The following is a 13,317-nucleotide window of genomic DNA, read 5'->3' as shown; positions in this document are numbered from 1 at the left end:
ACTAGGCAATCGGCGGTGCACTGCCGAGAGAGCCACGTTGATTCTACCAAACCTTGGCTGTCTGCTGTGAGGTGTGATGCGGGATGCGGGATGCGTGATGGGTGATGTGTGATGTGTACATACAATGAATGGTCATTATAGGGAACGATTTCCAAGAAGCTCCCGTACTCTGTAGTCTCACTTCCGAAATAGAAATGCCAACTCGATTCGAGGGACTTAAGGGACTTCGAAGTGTTCGGCGGGATGGCCGGTATGCCTAGCGGTGTAAGGGAAGTGGTGTGTTCAAAGACTTACAAAAGCAATAAAAGCAAGGACTAAAAAAGAGGCTATGGATATAATGGGTCTTCCCATCCATGGATAGGAACCCCTGCAGCGTGGGGAAGATAATTGGGTCCAGCCCTGGAGTATTCACCCAGTCCCAGTACCCCAGCAGTCAGTAACCTACATCATAGGCTACATGTATGCATAGTCCATTTCACAGTCTAGAGAAAACTCAATCTTGTCAGTGAAACCAACTACTACTAGTAGTAAACTTACATATCTATATGTAATTTTCTTCACTACATTAATTACCTTAGGTACCTACCAGGCACTAACTATGCGCTATCATTACAGCAGAAACGCCAACTTCTTGGGTGGCAAAGCTTTTTGCTTCCTTCACCTCGCGTCTTCCAACTTTTCCACCACGAAAACACTGACTGGTCACTGGCAAGGGGCAAGGGGGCATCACTTCAGCTTGACAAAACTATCAGTCTCACGATATCCTTAGCCATGCTTCCCTGAATATCTATTGGTTACTCGCCGGACCCAAATGTCCTTTTGCTGTCTCAAAACTGAACTGAGTCGAACTTGAACTTGAATCTGAACATATCCGCTCCCCTGAACCCTTCTTTTTTTTTTTTTTTTTACATCCCCGAAGACCCCATTGACATCGTCTTGCATATCGATGTCTTTTATTTCTTTTCTTCAGCTTCGCTTCGCATATCGCGAAACTGGGTGTGATTGGCTCATATACTAATATGTCAGGGACGAATAAGAAAAAACATTGAACCCTACAAGGTACGGTACCTGGATGTGTGAGAGTCCACAGTCCACAGTCCACAGTCCACAGTTCACAGTCCACCCGTACATAGGCGGATAAGCTGTGCTTCTCCAAGTCTACAATATTTCCGCGCGAATGACAAAAAGTGACGACGCAAATCACATAGAAGACTATGTCGGTACCTAGCAACTAGGTAGCAGAGCAATAAAGCTCCGGACCCTGCATCGGGAACTTACATACGCCTTCTACCATGATAAATCTCCCTTCCCCATTTCATTGGGTCACAATAGCACCTTGGTGAAGACAATCCTGAGTATCCATGATATCAACAATATGTGACTGGTAGGTAGATCTAATCTCTCTACACAATCTATTCCGACTGATTGGCTCGCCTCGAGGCATTCCGGCACTTGCGATCAACAACCAAGATTTGACACTATATCGCTCCTAGTTATCGTCAGGGGCCCCGGACCCTATTTGCGATGAGAATCATGCATATGCAAGTTCGGATGGATCGCATACACACTAAAGCAGGTTCGCAAATAGATCAGGGTCTACTGCAGCATCACTGGATATCACTGGGACTTTTTTTTTTTTTTTAGTCTGCTGCGGGAACTAATCCCGACGATTTACGAACTGCATTGAGCCTGCGGTTTTTTCTTTTTTTCAATGGACTGCCTCAGCTAATATATCCTGCCAGACGGACTGCGTCATCAGCCCAGCCTACTACATAGGTAAGCTCTAGGATCTCAAGATCCTCGCCCTACCTAACAGGCACTGCGGATCTCGTCGACCTAATCGTGCCTCTTCCAGGAGTCTATCACGTCCTGGCGGGAACGCCCACCCCCAGGGCATCTCGGAGGGATATCCCAATTCGGTTTCTGCTCATAAAGTTAGGGGCCTCCCTAGGTATAGTTCATGCGTAGAAGTCGGCAGTTTTGCTAGTAGATGGGGCCATCTTCAAGAAGAAGCAGGAATTTTAGATCACATATCTTGACTGGGTACCTAGTAATTACCTAGGATAACTTCCAAGTTGTTGTAGAGGATGGTATCAGAATGGGACGAGGCCATCTAACTATTAACTACCCTTGAAACGTAGCACCTGACCCAGCGTTTTCAAGGGAGGGGGGGAAGGATAATGATACCATATGTAGTAGTAAAGGGAAACAAGGGACTCTTCTCAAAAAAAAATTCGTGTCACGCCTCTCCGGGCCTCTTATGTCTCGGTGCGCGGTAACCTGCTGCTGGTGAGCCAATGAGTCTTGGGAGGAAGCGAGAGGGCCGGCCCGCTGGACCCAGTACCGTAGCTACTCTCTGCCTTGGAAACGACATCATGCCAGGTCCGGCAATCAACTTCATTACTTACATACATACATACATACATGCCTAGCCCCAACATCTCCACGGTAGTCTGTCTGTCTGTCTGTCTGTCTCCCCAAATCCAGCCGCCTTTAATGATATATGCACCGTGCCGTGGCAGTTGCGCCGATGTTGCTGCAGCCTTAACGTCAATAAAGGGGGTAGGGAGAGGGGGCGTTTTTTTTTTTTTTTCTTTCTTCAAAAAATAATAATCTGTATGATCTCAAAGCAGCTATCCCACACAATCCCCTGCCTACCTAGGTAGGTACAGTAGGTATGCACCTGGGAATCGGATCCTGTCGGCAAAAGATTCCAAAAAAAAAAAAAAATCTGCAGCGAATACGGCCAACCCCTGTGGCCGGCTGCATGAAGTAGCAATAATTATGTATGTAGGTACCTACATGCCTGACTACCTACATACCTACAGTTGCTATGTAGGTAGAGTTAGGTACTGTACTGTACCTACCCATTGCGAGATCCTGCCGGCCTGCCCCCCCAAAGATCTGCGCGAATAGCCGGCATGATATTTATCTTTGCCCAGCAGCAGCCTCAACCACCAGCCTCCCTCAAATCGGGTTCTGAAGATATAGCAACATACATACATAGGTAACTAGGTCAGGTATTTGGATATTCTTCCGAGCAGGGGCAAATTTTTTTTTATGAACCTTTTACATATCTTGAATTTTCTAACAATCCACAGCAGAAAACATGTGGGAAAGCTGGTCAATACCTACCCGAAACTCGAAAGCCGTCACGTCACTCCACACACACACACACAAACACCGCAGTGTGAGTGTGTACCTATTTGTGCACGACCCTCAAACTCGACATTCGACAGACTCGGCTTTTCCTGGATCTGGTATCACGGATGACGAAGAGGCGGGCACTGAGCCAGTAAGTAAGTCCGTTCCATTAGTTATCAAACAGCAAGAAGATACCTAACTAACCCCAGACTGCAAGTTATGTACCTATCTACTACCTATCCCATCCGGACAAGGTGTATTAATACCCCCATTCCTGGCCTATGTAAGCTGGTAGGCTGTGTGGGCAACGCAACGCGTGCGTTAATTTGATATTATATATATCTTTTGACTTGCGTCAAGCCACCATACATGTTGGCGCGCTAAACTACTGCAATGCTGTCACACCGATCTCAATATATTCCCTAATGAATATAGTGCATGCAGAACTCTGCAGCGTTTTGAGGCCTGTGGCTGGGTCGGCAGGTAAGTTCTATTGCGCCCTTGTATAATACCTAGGTTAGTAGTTTGCGTCTTGTTCTGATATGCATACACCCATATTTGTACTACTCGTTGAAGGTTATTCCGAGTTTGTTAGGGTACATATATCAAAGGGGCTCGCAAGGAGCAACGAGAGGTCCCTGTATGTATAATTCATACCCCCCGCGTGTAGGTTCATGGCTTTTCGCCTAATGACTTTAATGTTTCCCCGTCTTTTGGTCTGGTTATTTGTGACACATATGTATATGAATTGCTATATCACAATGCCACTACCTGGTGAAGAAGGACAAAAGTGTAAAGCCTCATACTTGGTAGAATATCTAGCAAGTACGCCTAGGTAGGTTAATATACAGCACTCAATCACCTAATAAGCAATAGCAAACCCCTACCATATTGAAAAAGAATGAATAAGCTGTGCTGGCACCAAAGTAACAGTACATTGCATACAGCACCTGTCTTCAGGCCCAGTAGTGCCTTTTTTTATAACCTCGAATGTGTCGTGATATCGTGATCACAATCTGTTTTATCTGTATCTTTAGGCACATAGTAGGTACGTAGGTATATAACATATATTCTTTTACTTTCGCTTCGGCTTCTTTGGGCCTAGTTTTGGCTCGCCCATGACAACCAAGAACGCGGTATGCACCACATCTGTCAGATCACTCGCCTGCAAGCTCCTACCCTTCTTATCAAACGCTATGCGAGAACTAACCTATACAGATCAAATATTAACAACTAAATGTCTCGAGGAAAGGAAAAACAGAAGGGGGAGGGCTAAGGAGGGGAGATACGATGATCTCGACATAAGAGACCGACAACACTTACCCTCGCAATTGCTGCGCCACCAAAGACAGCTAAACTCAGCGTCTGCTCCTTGGTTAAAATACCATTGTGGTTCCAGAGCTTATCTAGATATGCCTTGCGCCACGCTAGCATCGTCGCGATAGCGCCCGTCAGTGTATCACCCTGCCCACCGCTCCTCTTCTGCCCACCGGGTATGTCGACCGTCAACGTCGTGTCGCCGTCTGAGACAAAGTCATTGGCGCCCTTCTGTAAGATCGTCACTCCTCCCAGCATATGTGCCAGCGCCTCGACCCGGGCTGATGAATTGGCGCCATCGCTCACTTCGTTATCCTCGTCGCCCTTGAGGCCTTTCCATAGCCGCCCGAACTCGACGACGTTGGGTGTCAGAACAACCTCGCGCCACCCCCTAATCAACTCCGGCTTTTGGATTACAATGGCGAGGGCGTCGGCGTCCAGCACAACGGGCATTCCGCGCTCCCTCGCCGCCGCGAGAACGCGCGCGCACGTCTCATGCATCAGTGGGTCTCGGCCTAAGCCCGGCCCGATAACAAGCACGTGCAATCGAGACAGCATGTCGATGATCTTCGCCGATATGTGTTCGGGGTCCGTGTTGGCTGCCGAAGATTCGGACCCGGAGCCCGGAGAAGGAGACTCCCGCATCAGCGGGTGCACCATGAGGTTGGGGCTATACGTTTTGATGACTGCAGCGGCACCGGGCGTACATATCACATGAGACTACAACGTAGGACTACCTATCAGCCATAGTGCACCGATTCGAAGGTGGTTTTGGGGGGGAAGAGGAAGGGCAAGGAAAGGGGGATTTGGCTTCAATAGGCAACAAACCCCAGAAACCCCGCTTTCTACCTTCATTAATCACGCACCATATCGCAGCCGAGTCGTGCACTCGCCATAGCAGAGAAGTACGGGGCCCCGGTGTAGTCTTCGCTGCCACCGATGACAGCTACGCGACCTAACTGGCCTATTGCGATACCAACGCTCCCAAGGGAGCTTTCGTTAGTAATTTATTTCATCACACGCAATTCCATCGCCCTATATATCTAGGAATCTTTTTGAAATTGAAGAAACTTGGTAACCGTTATCCCGAGCCAGGATTTTACCTACCTTTATGAAATTTGGGAAGCATGGGCGGCACTATCTGCTTCACCTTGTTCAGGATTTCTCGCGTGATTTCTCGCGTGATAGGCAGCATATCGTCGACGGCCTCGGCCTCGGTACTCATGTCTTGTTATTCTTATTCTTTTTATTTCTTCTTCTTCTTCTTCACCTCCTCTCTCATTCACTAGCTACGTAAGTACCTAGGTAAAAGTAGGTGATCAGAATGGAAAAGAAGAAACCAAGGAAGCGCCTGTCTTTGAATCGAACAATGTTCCGATGAGACGAAGAGGTAAGTAAGAGCGACAGATTAAAGAAGAGATGTAAAGATAATGATGCTGATTCAGTGTTGATTTGTTAAATTGTTGAGTTGTAGGAATAATCACAAGTTTGAAGGTTATCTACCTGGGTAGGAAAAATGAGTTGACCAAAATAGAATTTCTATGTTGGATTTGTACGTAAGCAAGTTGGAGAATTGGCATGATGTCACCAAAAAAACAGCTCTGTACCTATGTAGTAGCCTCTGCATTTTGTACCTACATTACCTACCTACGCCGTAGTAGTAATTAGCACATAGTTAGTAGTACCTTAAGTTAGTACATTATGTATGCAGCTCTCTCCTAACGATTGAAATCGCCAATATTCACACATTTACGTTACAGCACGAGGCAAATAAAACAAAATAAAATGGTACAAAAGGAATCGAGTGCTCTTGATTTTTTTGGCTCTATTTTACAAGGGTCGGAGATGGAGTGCTTCCACTTCTACCCGACTTCCTCACTAGTCCGCACCCATACCAATGCTACCTCCTCTAAACGAAACATGATCCTCCATCATAGGTCCCTCAGGTATAGATAGTTTCCCGTATTCATGCAATTCAATTATTCGTTTAGGCGATGAAGCTCTTGGTGAAACTGGGGACAATCTCACGCAATTTTTGCTCAAGCTCCTTGCTGAGCGCACCCTCCTTGTCAATGGCAGCTAGGAGATCCGACTCGTTCGTCTTCAAGTGCGCTAGGAAGTCAGACTCCCACTGCAGGACCTTGTTGACGGGGACCTGGTCGAGGTAACCGTTGACACCAGCAAAGATGAGGGGAACCATCTCGTTGACAGCCATGGGCGAGTATTGCTTCTGTTTGAGAAGCTCCGTCAACTGTACATAGTTTCGTTAGTCGATATCCATTCAACACACAATCAAAAAAAAGCTATCAAGGACTTACACGTTCACCACGGTTGAGGGTCTGTTTAGTGGCGGCATCCAAATCGGAACCGAACTGAGCAAAGGCCGCAACTTCACGGTACTGGGCCAAGAAGAGCTTGAGCGAACCAGCGACTTGCTTCATGGCCTTGAGCTGCGCAGCCGAACCGACACGAGACACGGAAAGACCGACATTGATGGCAGGTCGAATACCCTTGTAGAAAAGTTCGGACTCCAAGAAGATCTGGCCATCGGTAATCGAAATGACGTTGGTAGGAATATACGCAGACACATCACCACCCTGCGTCTCAATAATTGGCAACGCAGTCATCGAACCACCTCCATGCTTGTCGCTCAACTTGGCAGCACGCTCCAAAAGTCGCGAGTGAAGGTAGAAAACATCACCCGGGTAAGCTTCACGTCCAGGAGGTCGACGAAGCAGTAGCGACATCTGACGATACGCCACGGCTTGTTTACTTAAGTCGTCCAGACTTGTCTGGAAGTTAGCAACCTGTATGAAGGATGGGGCTGAGGAATCGGGAGAATATCGTGAGAATAGGTGGGTCAAAGTGAAGCAAAGTATTATTCTCAACCTCAACTCGAACATCCCTCGCTGAATCTCACGATATTCAGGGGGGGTGGAATTAATCAACTTACACAAGTAACGAATGCTTTCCAGAGTCACGGAAGAATTCTCCCACAGCAGCTTGATTGTAAAGGTAAGTTAGTAAGACATCAGGTAGGTAAGATAGGAAAGGTAGGAAAGGTAGTGGAGAGGATATACAAGATGTTGGGTGATAAGGTATATGAGAATGTAAGTGGAGGGGCATATAAGAAGATAGATGAAGGGATATGTAAGAAGGTAAAGGGAGTGAATTGTTATTTAGATAGCTCGCTACTGGCGGCCACCATCTCCAGGTGCATCTTCCCCTCATCGTGAGCGTTGAAGTGCGATGCAAGTTCGAAATACGCATTGCAAAATGTGCAATGATATTCATAGTAAGTGGTTGGTTATTATGCGGCAGCAGCAGTAGGAGTGGCAGCGGCTTTGGTGTGCTTGTTCGACTTGTTGTGCTTGGTGAGAGAAGGGTTATCTTTGAATGCGTAGTCGCAAATAACACGGTAATAGTTCTTGGTTGCCTTGTTTTCGAGATGCTGACGCACAAATCATCCAAGATATTCATGGAGAGGATCCATGACTTGCTGCGAAATACCCTCGCCCCGGATACCCATTCAAGATAATCAATTGGCTACTTGATGCGAATGAGCTGTTGAGATTCCACCTGCCAGAAAGGAAGAAGCTCTATCCAATTGGGCTCTGGGTTTGTAAAGCAATGGTAACGAATGGCGATTTCCATAGTTTGGTTCTTTCGCTCGGGTAATCCGTCGCCTTGGGGACGATACGCAGTGGTCATCGAAAGCTTAGTCCAGAGTGCTTTCCATATCCCTCTCCACAGATCCTAAGTGAACTTCCGGTCCCGGGCCCGTTCTGCATCCTCGGAAAACTTGCTCTTAATCACCGTTGCCGTTTTCACCTTCCGCTTCCTCTCGGCCTCAAGCGCCTCTCGCTTCTCAGTTGGCCATTCGGGGTTGCCTCGGGAACTTTCGAACAGAGGACAGCACGTGCAAGCGGCTTTCCACTCAGGACTCTCGGGTCTCGCCCAGGGCCAGAGATGGTCCCACCTATTGTCGTATTCGATGCGGGGAGCAGCAAAGAAGAGGAAGGTAAAAACTGCTTCGAGGGCAAGGAAGCGCATGCGAATGAGGCCAGACCTGACTTGCCGAGGGATTATGCTCCAGCAGAGGAGCCGCGCTGGATTATAGTATAATCCTGGGCGAAACTTTGCCGAATTGCTATTCGGGCTGGTCGCCGCTGGCTGCCACCCTTTTAAGGTGGCCGACCCTTTGATTGTGTGCCTCGTAGTGTGATTTATACTGCGAGTATTTGTCGCGATATTTACAGTAAAATTCCCACAGGGGGTCGTTTTGGGAGGGCTTCCTCGTTGCGTCCACGGTGGGGTCTAGCTTATTTTTGTGGCTTGGCCGTTCGTTATGTCGGATGAGTTCCGACTCCGAACCAAAGCTCCGAGCAGGCTTCCCCCCAAGCGTTCTCGTTGCTTAACGCAATCTTGTAAGCTGTGCAGACCTTCCCTTCGTATTCGAGATGATGAGCCGTAGGTGCACGCATTGATGATCTTTTCCAGGACGTCCTAGATGGCAGCTTGGGTCTCCTCCTCCTGCTCGTATTCATGCTCGTACTCGTCGATATCCATCTTTGTTTCATCCATGTTCGTTTCGTCCATAATATCAAGATTGCAATATTATATGTCCCATTGTGAAGAAGAGAGGACGGAGGATGTCCATGACAGAGAGGGAAATGTTCGTGTTGATGATGCCGTTGACAGTTCCGTCAACAGAATTGTGAAGATGCGAGAGAGGGGGGAGAGAGAATGGAGTACGTTCAAGAAAGAGGGGAAATTTTCAAGTTTTGAAACTTGAAACCTCAGACTTGTGTATAGGAATGCACTTGCTATGTGTTTTGGTACGAGGATAAGAAGCAGGGAACGAGGAATGAGAAACTCAATTTGGGAGATAGGCACGAGGGAAAGAAGCCGCAATGAAAAAAGTAGGAATCAGGGGTGAAAGGGGAAATAATACTCACCACCAGTGAAAGGGGCAATATATTGTAGAGGCGCAGCCTCAGAGGCAGTAGCAGCGACGACAATAGAGTACTTCATGGCGTCGTTCTCCTCAAGGGTCTTGACGAGCTGAGCAACGGTAGATCGCTTCTGACCAACGGCAACGTAGACACAGTAGAGCTTCTTGGTCTCGTCGTTGGTGTTGTTCCATCGCTTCTGGTTAAGAATGGTATCCAGGGCGACGGCAGTCTTTCCGGTTTGTCGGTCACCAATGATCAACTCACGCTGGCCACGACCAATGGGAACCATAGCGTCGACAGACTTGAGACCGGTCTGTACGGGCTGGTTGACGGAGTGTCGGGGCAAGATACCAGGAGCCTTCAGCTGAGCACGAATTCTCTTCGTGGTGTTCAGAGGGCCCTTGCCGTCAATGGGGTTGCCGAGAGCATCGATGACACGTCCAAGTAGCTCAAGGCCGACGGGGACGTCGACCTAATTAGTGTCAGCGTCGCTGAGTATCTGGATATCAAGAAGGCCAGCTTACGATTTGTCCAGTACGCTTAACGGTCTCACCCTCCTTGACAAGACGATCAGAACCGAAAAGCACAACACCCACTTGTCCAGCTTCCAAGTTCATGCACATTCCCTTCACACCGGAAGCGAACCTATTTAATAGTCAACCACAAATTCTCCCAGGTTGCAAATCAAGAGGGACCTACTCGACAAGCTCTTCGGCCTGGACATTGGCCATACCGTGCACACGCGCGATACCATCACTATACAAACGCCCTAGTTAGCAAGCATAATTTAATTTATATCTGAGAATTTTTTGCAAGATAGTGACTACGACGACGAAATGATCGGAGATGATGTCGACAGCGATTGAAAAGGGTTGTGGCCGTTGCAGAAACAAGTCTTGCGGCGGACCGAAAATCTCTCGCTTCGAGGGCTCCACACACGTACCCGACAGAAAGGACACGGCCAGTCTCAGCTAGGTTATTCTCTTCCGCTACACCACGAATTCTCTGCTCAAGAATGGAAGAGACTTCGGTGGGTGTGGCTTTCGCATCGGCGGCGTAGGATCGAGCCTGGATGTTAAGGGCGGCAGGTGCGGCATTTCGTGTCTATGGAAACCCCCCGGTCAAGTTAGCCGATAGTCCGAAAAAATATATATAGCAAGGCAAGGTAAAGTGAGCGAGTTTATAGCCGGCGCAGCTAATGTTGTGGGAGCTTTTTACAAGCTCCCCCAAGCTTCGAGGCATTGTCCAAAATAGCATGGAAAGCTTCAATTGGGTTTGAACAATGTTTTCGAGATCCATTGAGATCGATCGCATGTATTCTCAGATGGGATTTGAGATGGAGCCGAGGGAGTTGAGGTTGACCTACCGCAGCAATTCTGCCCGAGGCAGAGATTGCGCTCACAGCGCGCGTGGACTGTCTGAGGGCGTTACGAAACATATTAAAGAGGTATATCTAATCCCCCAATGTAAAAGAAAAACCAATTGCAAAATTAATTTGCAATTGAAAGGAGAGGAGATTGAGGTGGGAGGGTTAGTTTGATAAAGAGGTTTTGAAAATGGAGACCTTTTTTTTTTCGAAAGAATTACGAGAACTTTGGGTGAGTCGTGGAAATGATGGGGATGGGGAAAAAGGCGCATGGACCACATAAAAATTACTTTGTATTACTAGTAGTAGATAGATCCGAAAGGTCCCGATGATGTACATATGTAGTTGAAGGTGGTCAGTGCATTTATTTTTCTCTACTGCTACAGTAGTAGTATGTACCTACCTTCAACCGCTGACATCGGAGTTATGCACTAACTACACAGTACATATCATTTTCCCACACACTGGAGATCTTTTCTCACCATCATAAAAATCATAAAAAATCATCTTGAAAGACACTTTCTTTCTTGTTCAAGTTTCGGATGTTGAAATCCCCTCTAGCAAATTTGACAATGGCCTAGGTACATATGTATGTTGTTATGTACATATGTATTCCAAACTGACAAATCGACCTCCACCATCATCTTGATCTTGATCCTAATCCCAATCCTAATCCTCAAAGACCTGCCGCGCTTGAAAGATAGATAGCTCATGTGCTTAAAAGCGAGACTTGACTGTACGAGATTCAAGCTTTCTTGCATTCCACAACGCCCACTACATTGATGGGAAGATGTTAGAAATGTGGATGGCTTACTTAGGTAAGTATAGACAATCAAATCCTACCACACCAAAGGGCAAAAAAAAAAGATTGAGAAATTCACATACTGGTTTCCCCCTCTGCCTTGTGGACCTTGACCACGGCCAATCCCGCTCTATTGGCGAGTTTTCCAAACTGCTGCTCAGATCTTTCCAAGGAAGCCCAGGTCATCATGATGATGTCCATGGCCGCCACCCACCGATGCGGGGACTCGGTCATGATCTGTTCGTTTATCAAGATCCTCGCTCGGGGTTCGTTTTCTGGGAGCGACTCTGCCAGGATTTTGAGGATGTTGACGCAGTCGTCGTCGTCGTAGTCGTGGATGCAGCGTCTGATAAGATAAATAAGTGCCCCTATATCTGTTAGTTATATAGTTATATGTAGACAAACAGGTCATTGCTTACCCTTCACCGGCTGCTCATCGTGGAAGTTAGCCGCGACCTTCCGCACGTCCCTCATCACCTCGTCCCCCGCATGAGCTTCTCGGATATTAGGTATCATCTCGGAGCGGTCCTCCACCACACATCGGCTGCGGGGGATGCCTTGGTACTTGACGAGGTTAGCTCGCAGCGCGTGCCCATAGCTGCCGCCCACGTCGACAATCAGCAGCCTCTCTGGGTCCGCGGATGCGTACTCCTCGACCCACGAGAAGTCGTACGCGCCGGTGAAGGGCCAGGCGTAGTTTGGCATCGCCTGCATGGCGAACCCGAATTGCTCAAGGTGCTCCTTGCCCTGCCGCGCGAAGATCTCCCAGGGCGTCAGCCTGCCGTCCGCGCCGGCGGCAAAGCTCATCGGTATCTCGGTCTTGCCTTTGGGCAGCCGAGATCCGTATTTGTCAAAGTACGCGGGCAGGCTGGAAAGGACAGGCTGGAAATCGTCGTGGTGCATGGCGAACGAGTAGCCATTCCGATCACCGGTCTTGTATGATGGCGAGAGGCGGGAATGAGCTACGTGGTTGGGTGCCGGCTGTAAGAGCTTGCCGGTCGAGACGAGCATCTGGCCCATTCGAACTTTGGGAGGAGTGAGTAAATCACGGGATGTGAAAGACGGGGTAGTTGACCTACTTACCAGGGCTTCTTCTGCGCCAATGGAGGCTGCTAGCTCCTCGTATGAGATGCTTCCTTTCAAGGGGATTCTATCGAAGAATTTCCATTTCATGAACATTCGAATCGAGGCCCACTCGCTTAGCTGGATAGTTGCTGTTAGATTACTGTAATGGGAGTGTATGGATGTGAAGTGTACTGTGATGATTTGCTCTGCGGCTGCTTCCTCGGGATGAATCAACTCGTCTAGCAGTCTCCTTGCTGTAGCTGTCGCTTTGCGTCTAGCACGAAGGTCGTTGTTGTCCAGCACTCTCAGGTCCTCGATTTGGACAGAGAGCTGATGGGACAGCGATTTTAGATTGTTAAAGGTCGGCAGTGTCTCCATGTTTTGACTATAACTTGGGATTGCTTTAGGTAGGTACATGGTGTTGGACCAAGAGAGGGTAGATTCATGATCTTTATACCCGAGATATGTTTCCATACTTGTTGAATCTGAGCCCGGACCACACCCAGACTTATTAAATCCGAGTCGAGTTACCATTTCACGCTACATGGAAGGTATTTCGGGACCGAGAAGAGGTTGTACGGTTGCAGTGCTTGATGTTGTTAAAGTGGGAAACGTTCCATTACCCTTCTTCTAACGAATCGGAGTAATGAGTTTCGCGCAAGTAGACG

At 48.0% G+C, this 13,317-nt stretch overlaps 3 protein-coding genes across 3 annotated transcripts; all 3 read right to left on the bottom strand.

Moving 5' to 3' along the window:
* Positions 1 to 4,101: 4,101 nt before the first annotated feature.
* GGS25DRAFT_25624 (Ribokinase-like protein) lies at positions 4,102 to 5,821 on the bottom strand. The gene is made up of 4 exons (XM_049257235.1): positions 5,569 to 5,821; positions 5,328 to 5,425; positions 4,468 to 5,181; positions 4,102 to 4,354 (listed from the first exon to the last, which is right to left on the bottom strand). Exons 1-4 carry the CDS (start codon positions 5,684 to 5,686, stop codon positions 4,220 to 4,222), a joined length of 1,065 nt encoding a protein of 354 aa, XP_049121262.1. The 5' UTR covers positions 5,687 to 5,821; the 3' UTR covers positions 4,102 to 4,219.
* Positions 5,822 to 6,448: 627 nt separating this feature from the next.
* GGS25DRAFT_512352 (P-loop containing nucleoside triphosphate hydrolase protein) lies at positions 6,449 to 10,854 on the bottom strand (the record flags this gene model as incomplete). The annotated part of the gene is made up of 8 exons (XM_049262782.1): positions 6,449 to 6,712; positions 6,780 to 7,248; positions 7,415 to 7,463; positions 9,420 to 9,888; positions 9,941 to 10,061; positions 10,116 to 10,172; positions 10,360 to 10,520; positions 10,783 to 10,854. The coding sequence occupies 8 exons, from the start codon at positions 10,852 to 10,854 to the stop codon at positions 6,449 to 6,451; spliced, it is 1,662 nt and encodes a 553-aa protein (XP_049121261.1).
* An 805-nt stretch (positions 10,855 to 11,659) lies between these two features.
* Positions 11,660 to 13,027, bottom strand: GGS25DRAFT_516780 (S-adenosyl-L-methionine-dependent methyltransferase; the record flags this gene model as incomplete). The annotated part of the gene is made up of 4 exons (XM_049263266.1): positions 11,660 to 11,952; positions 12,004 to 12,609; positions 12,664 to 12,787; positions 12,842 to 13,027. 4 exons carry the CDS (start codon positions 13,025 to 13,027, stop codon positions 11,660 to 11,662), a joined length of 1,209 nt encoding a protein of 402 aa, XP_049121260.1.
* Between the last annotated feature and the right edge of the window lie 290 nt (positions 13,028 to 13,317).

Source organism: Hypoxylon fragiforme, assembly GCF_022984875.1.
Source record: "Hypoxylon fragiforme strain CBS 206.31 chromosome Unknown GGS25scaffold_1, whole genome shotgun sequence".
NCBI lineage: Eukaryota > Fungi > Ascomycota > Sordariomycetes > Xylariales > Hypoxylaceae > Hypoxylon > Hypoxylon fragiforme.
Note: the sequence above shows the minus strand (reverse complement) of the source record. Positions and strands in the feature narration are given on the sequence as shown.

Coding starts and splice junctions, on each gene's coding strand:
- GGS25DRAFT_25624 (XM_049257235.1), bottom strand. CDS start 5,686: ATGAGTACCGAGGCCGAGGCCGTCGACGATATGCTGCCTATCACGCGA. Junction 5,426..5,568: donor GCTTCCCAAATTTCATAAAG/GTAGGTAAAATC, acceptor GTATCGCAATAG/GCCAGTTAGGTCGCGTAGCT. Junction 5,182..5,327: donor CACGACTCGGCTGCGATATG/GTGCGTGATTAA, acceptor CCTACGTTGTAG/TCTCATGTGATATGTACGCC.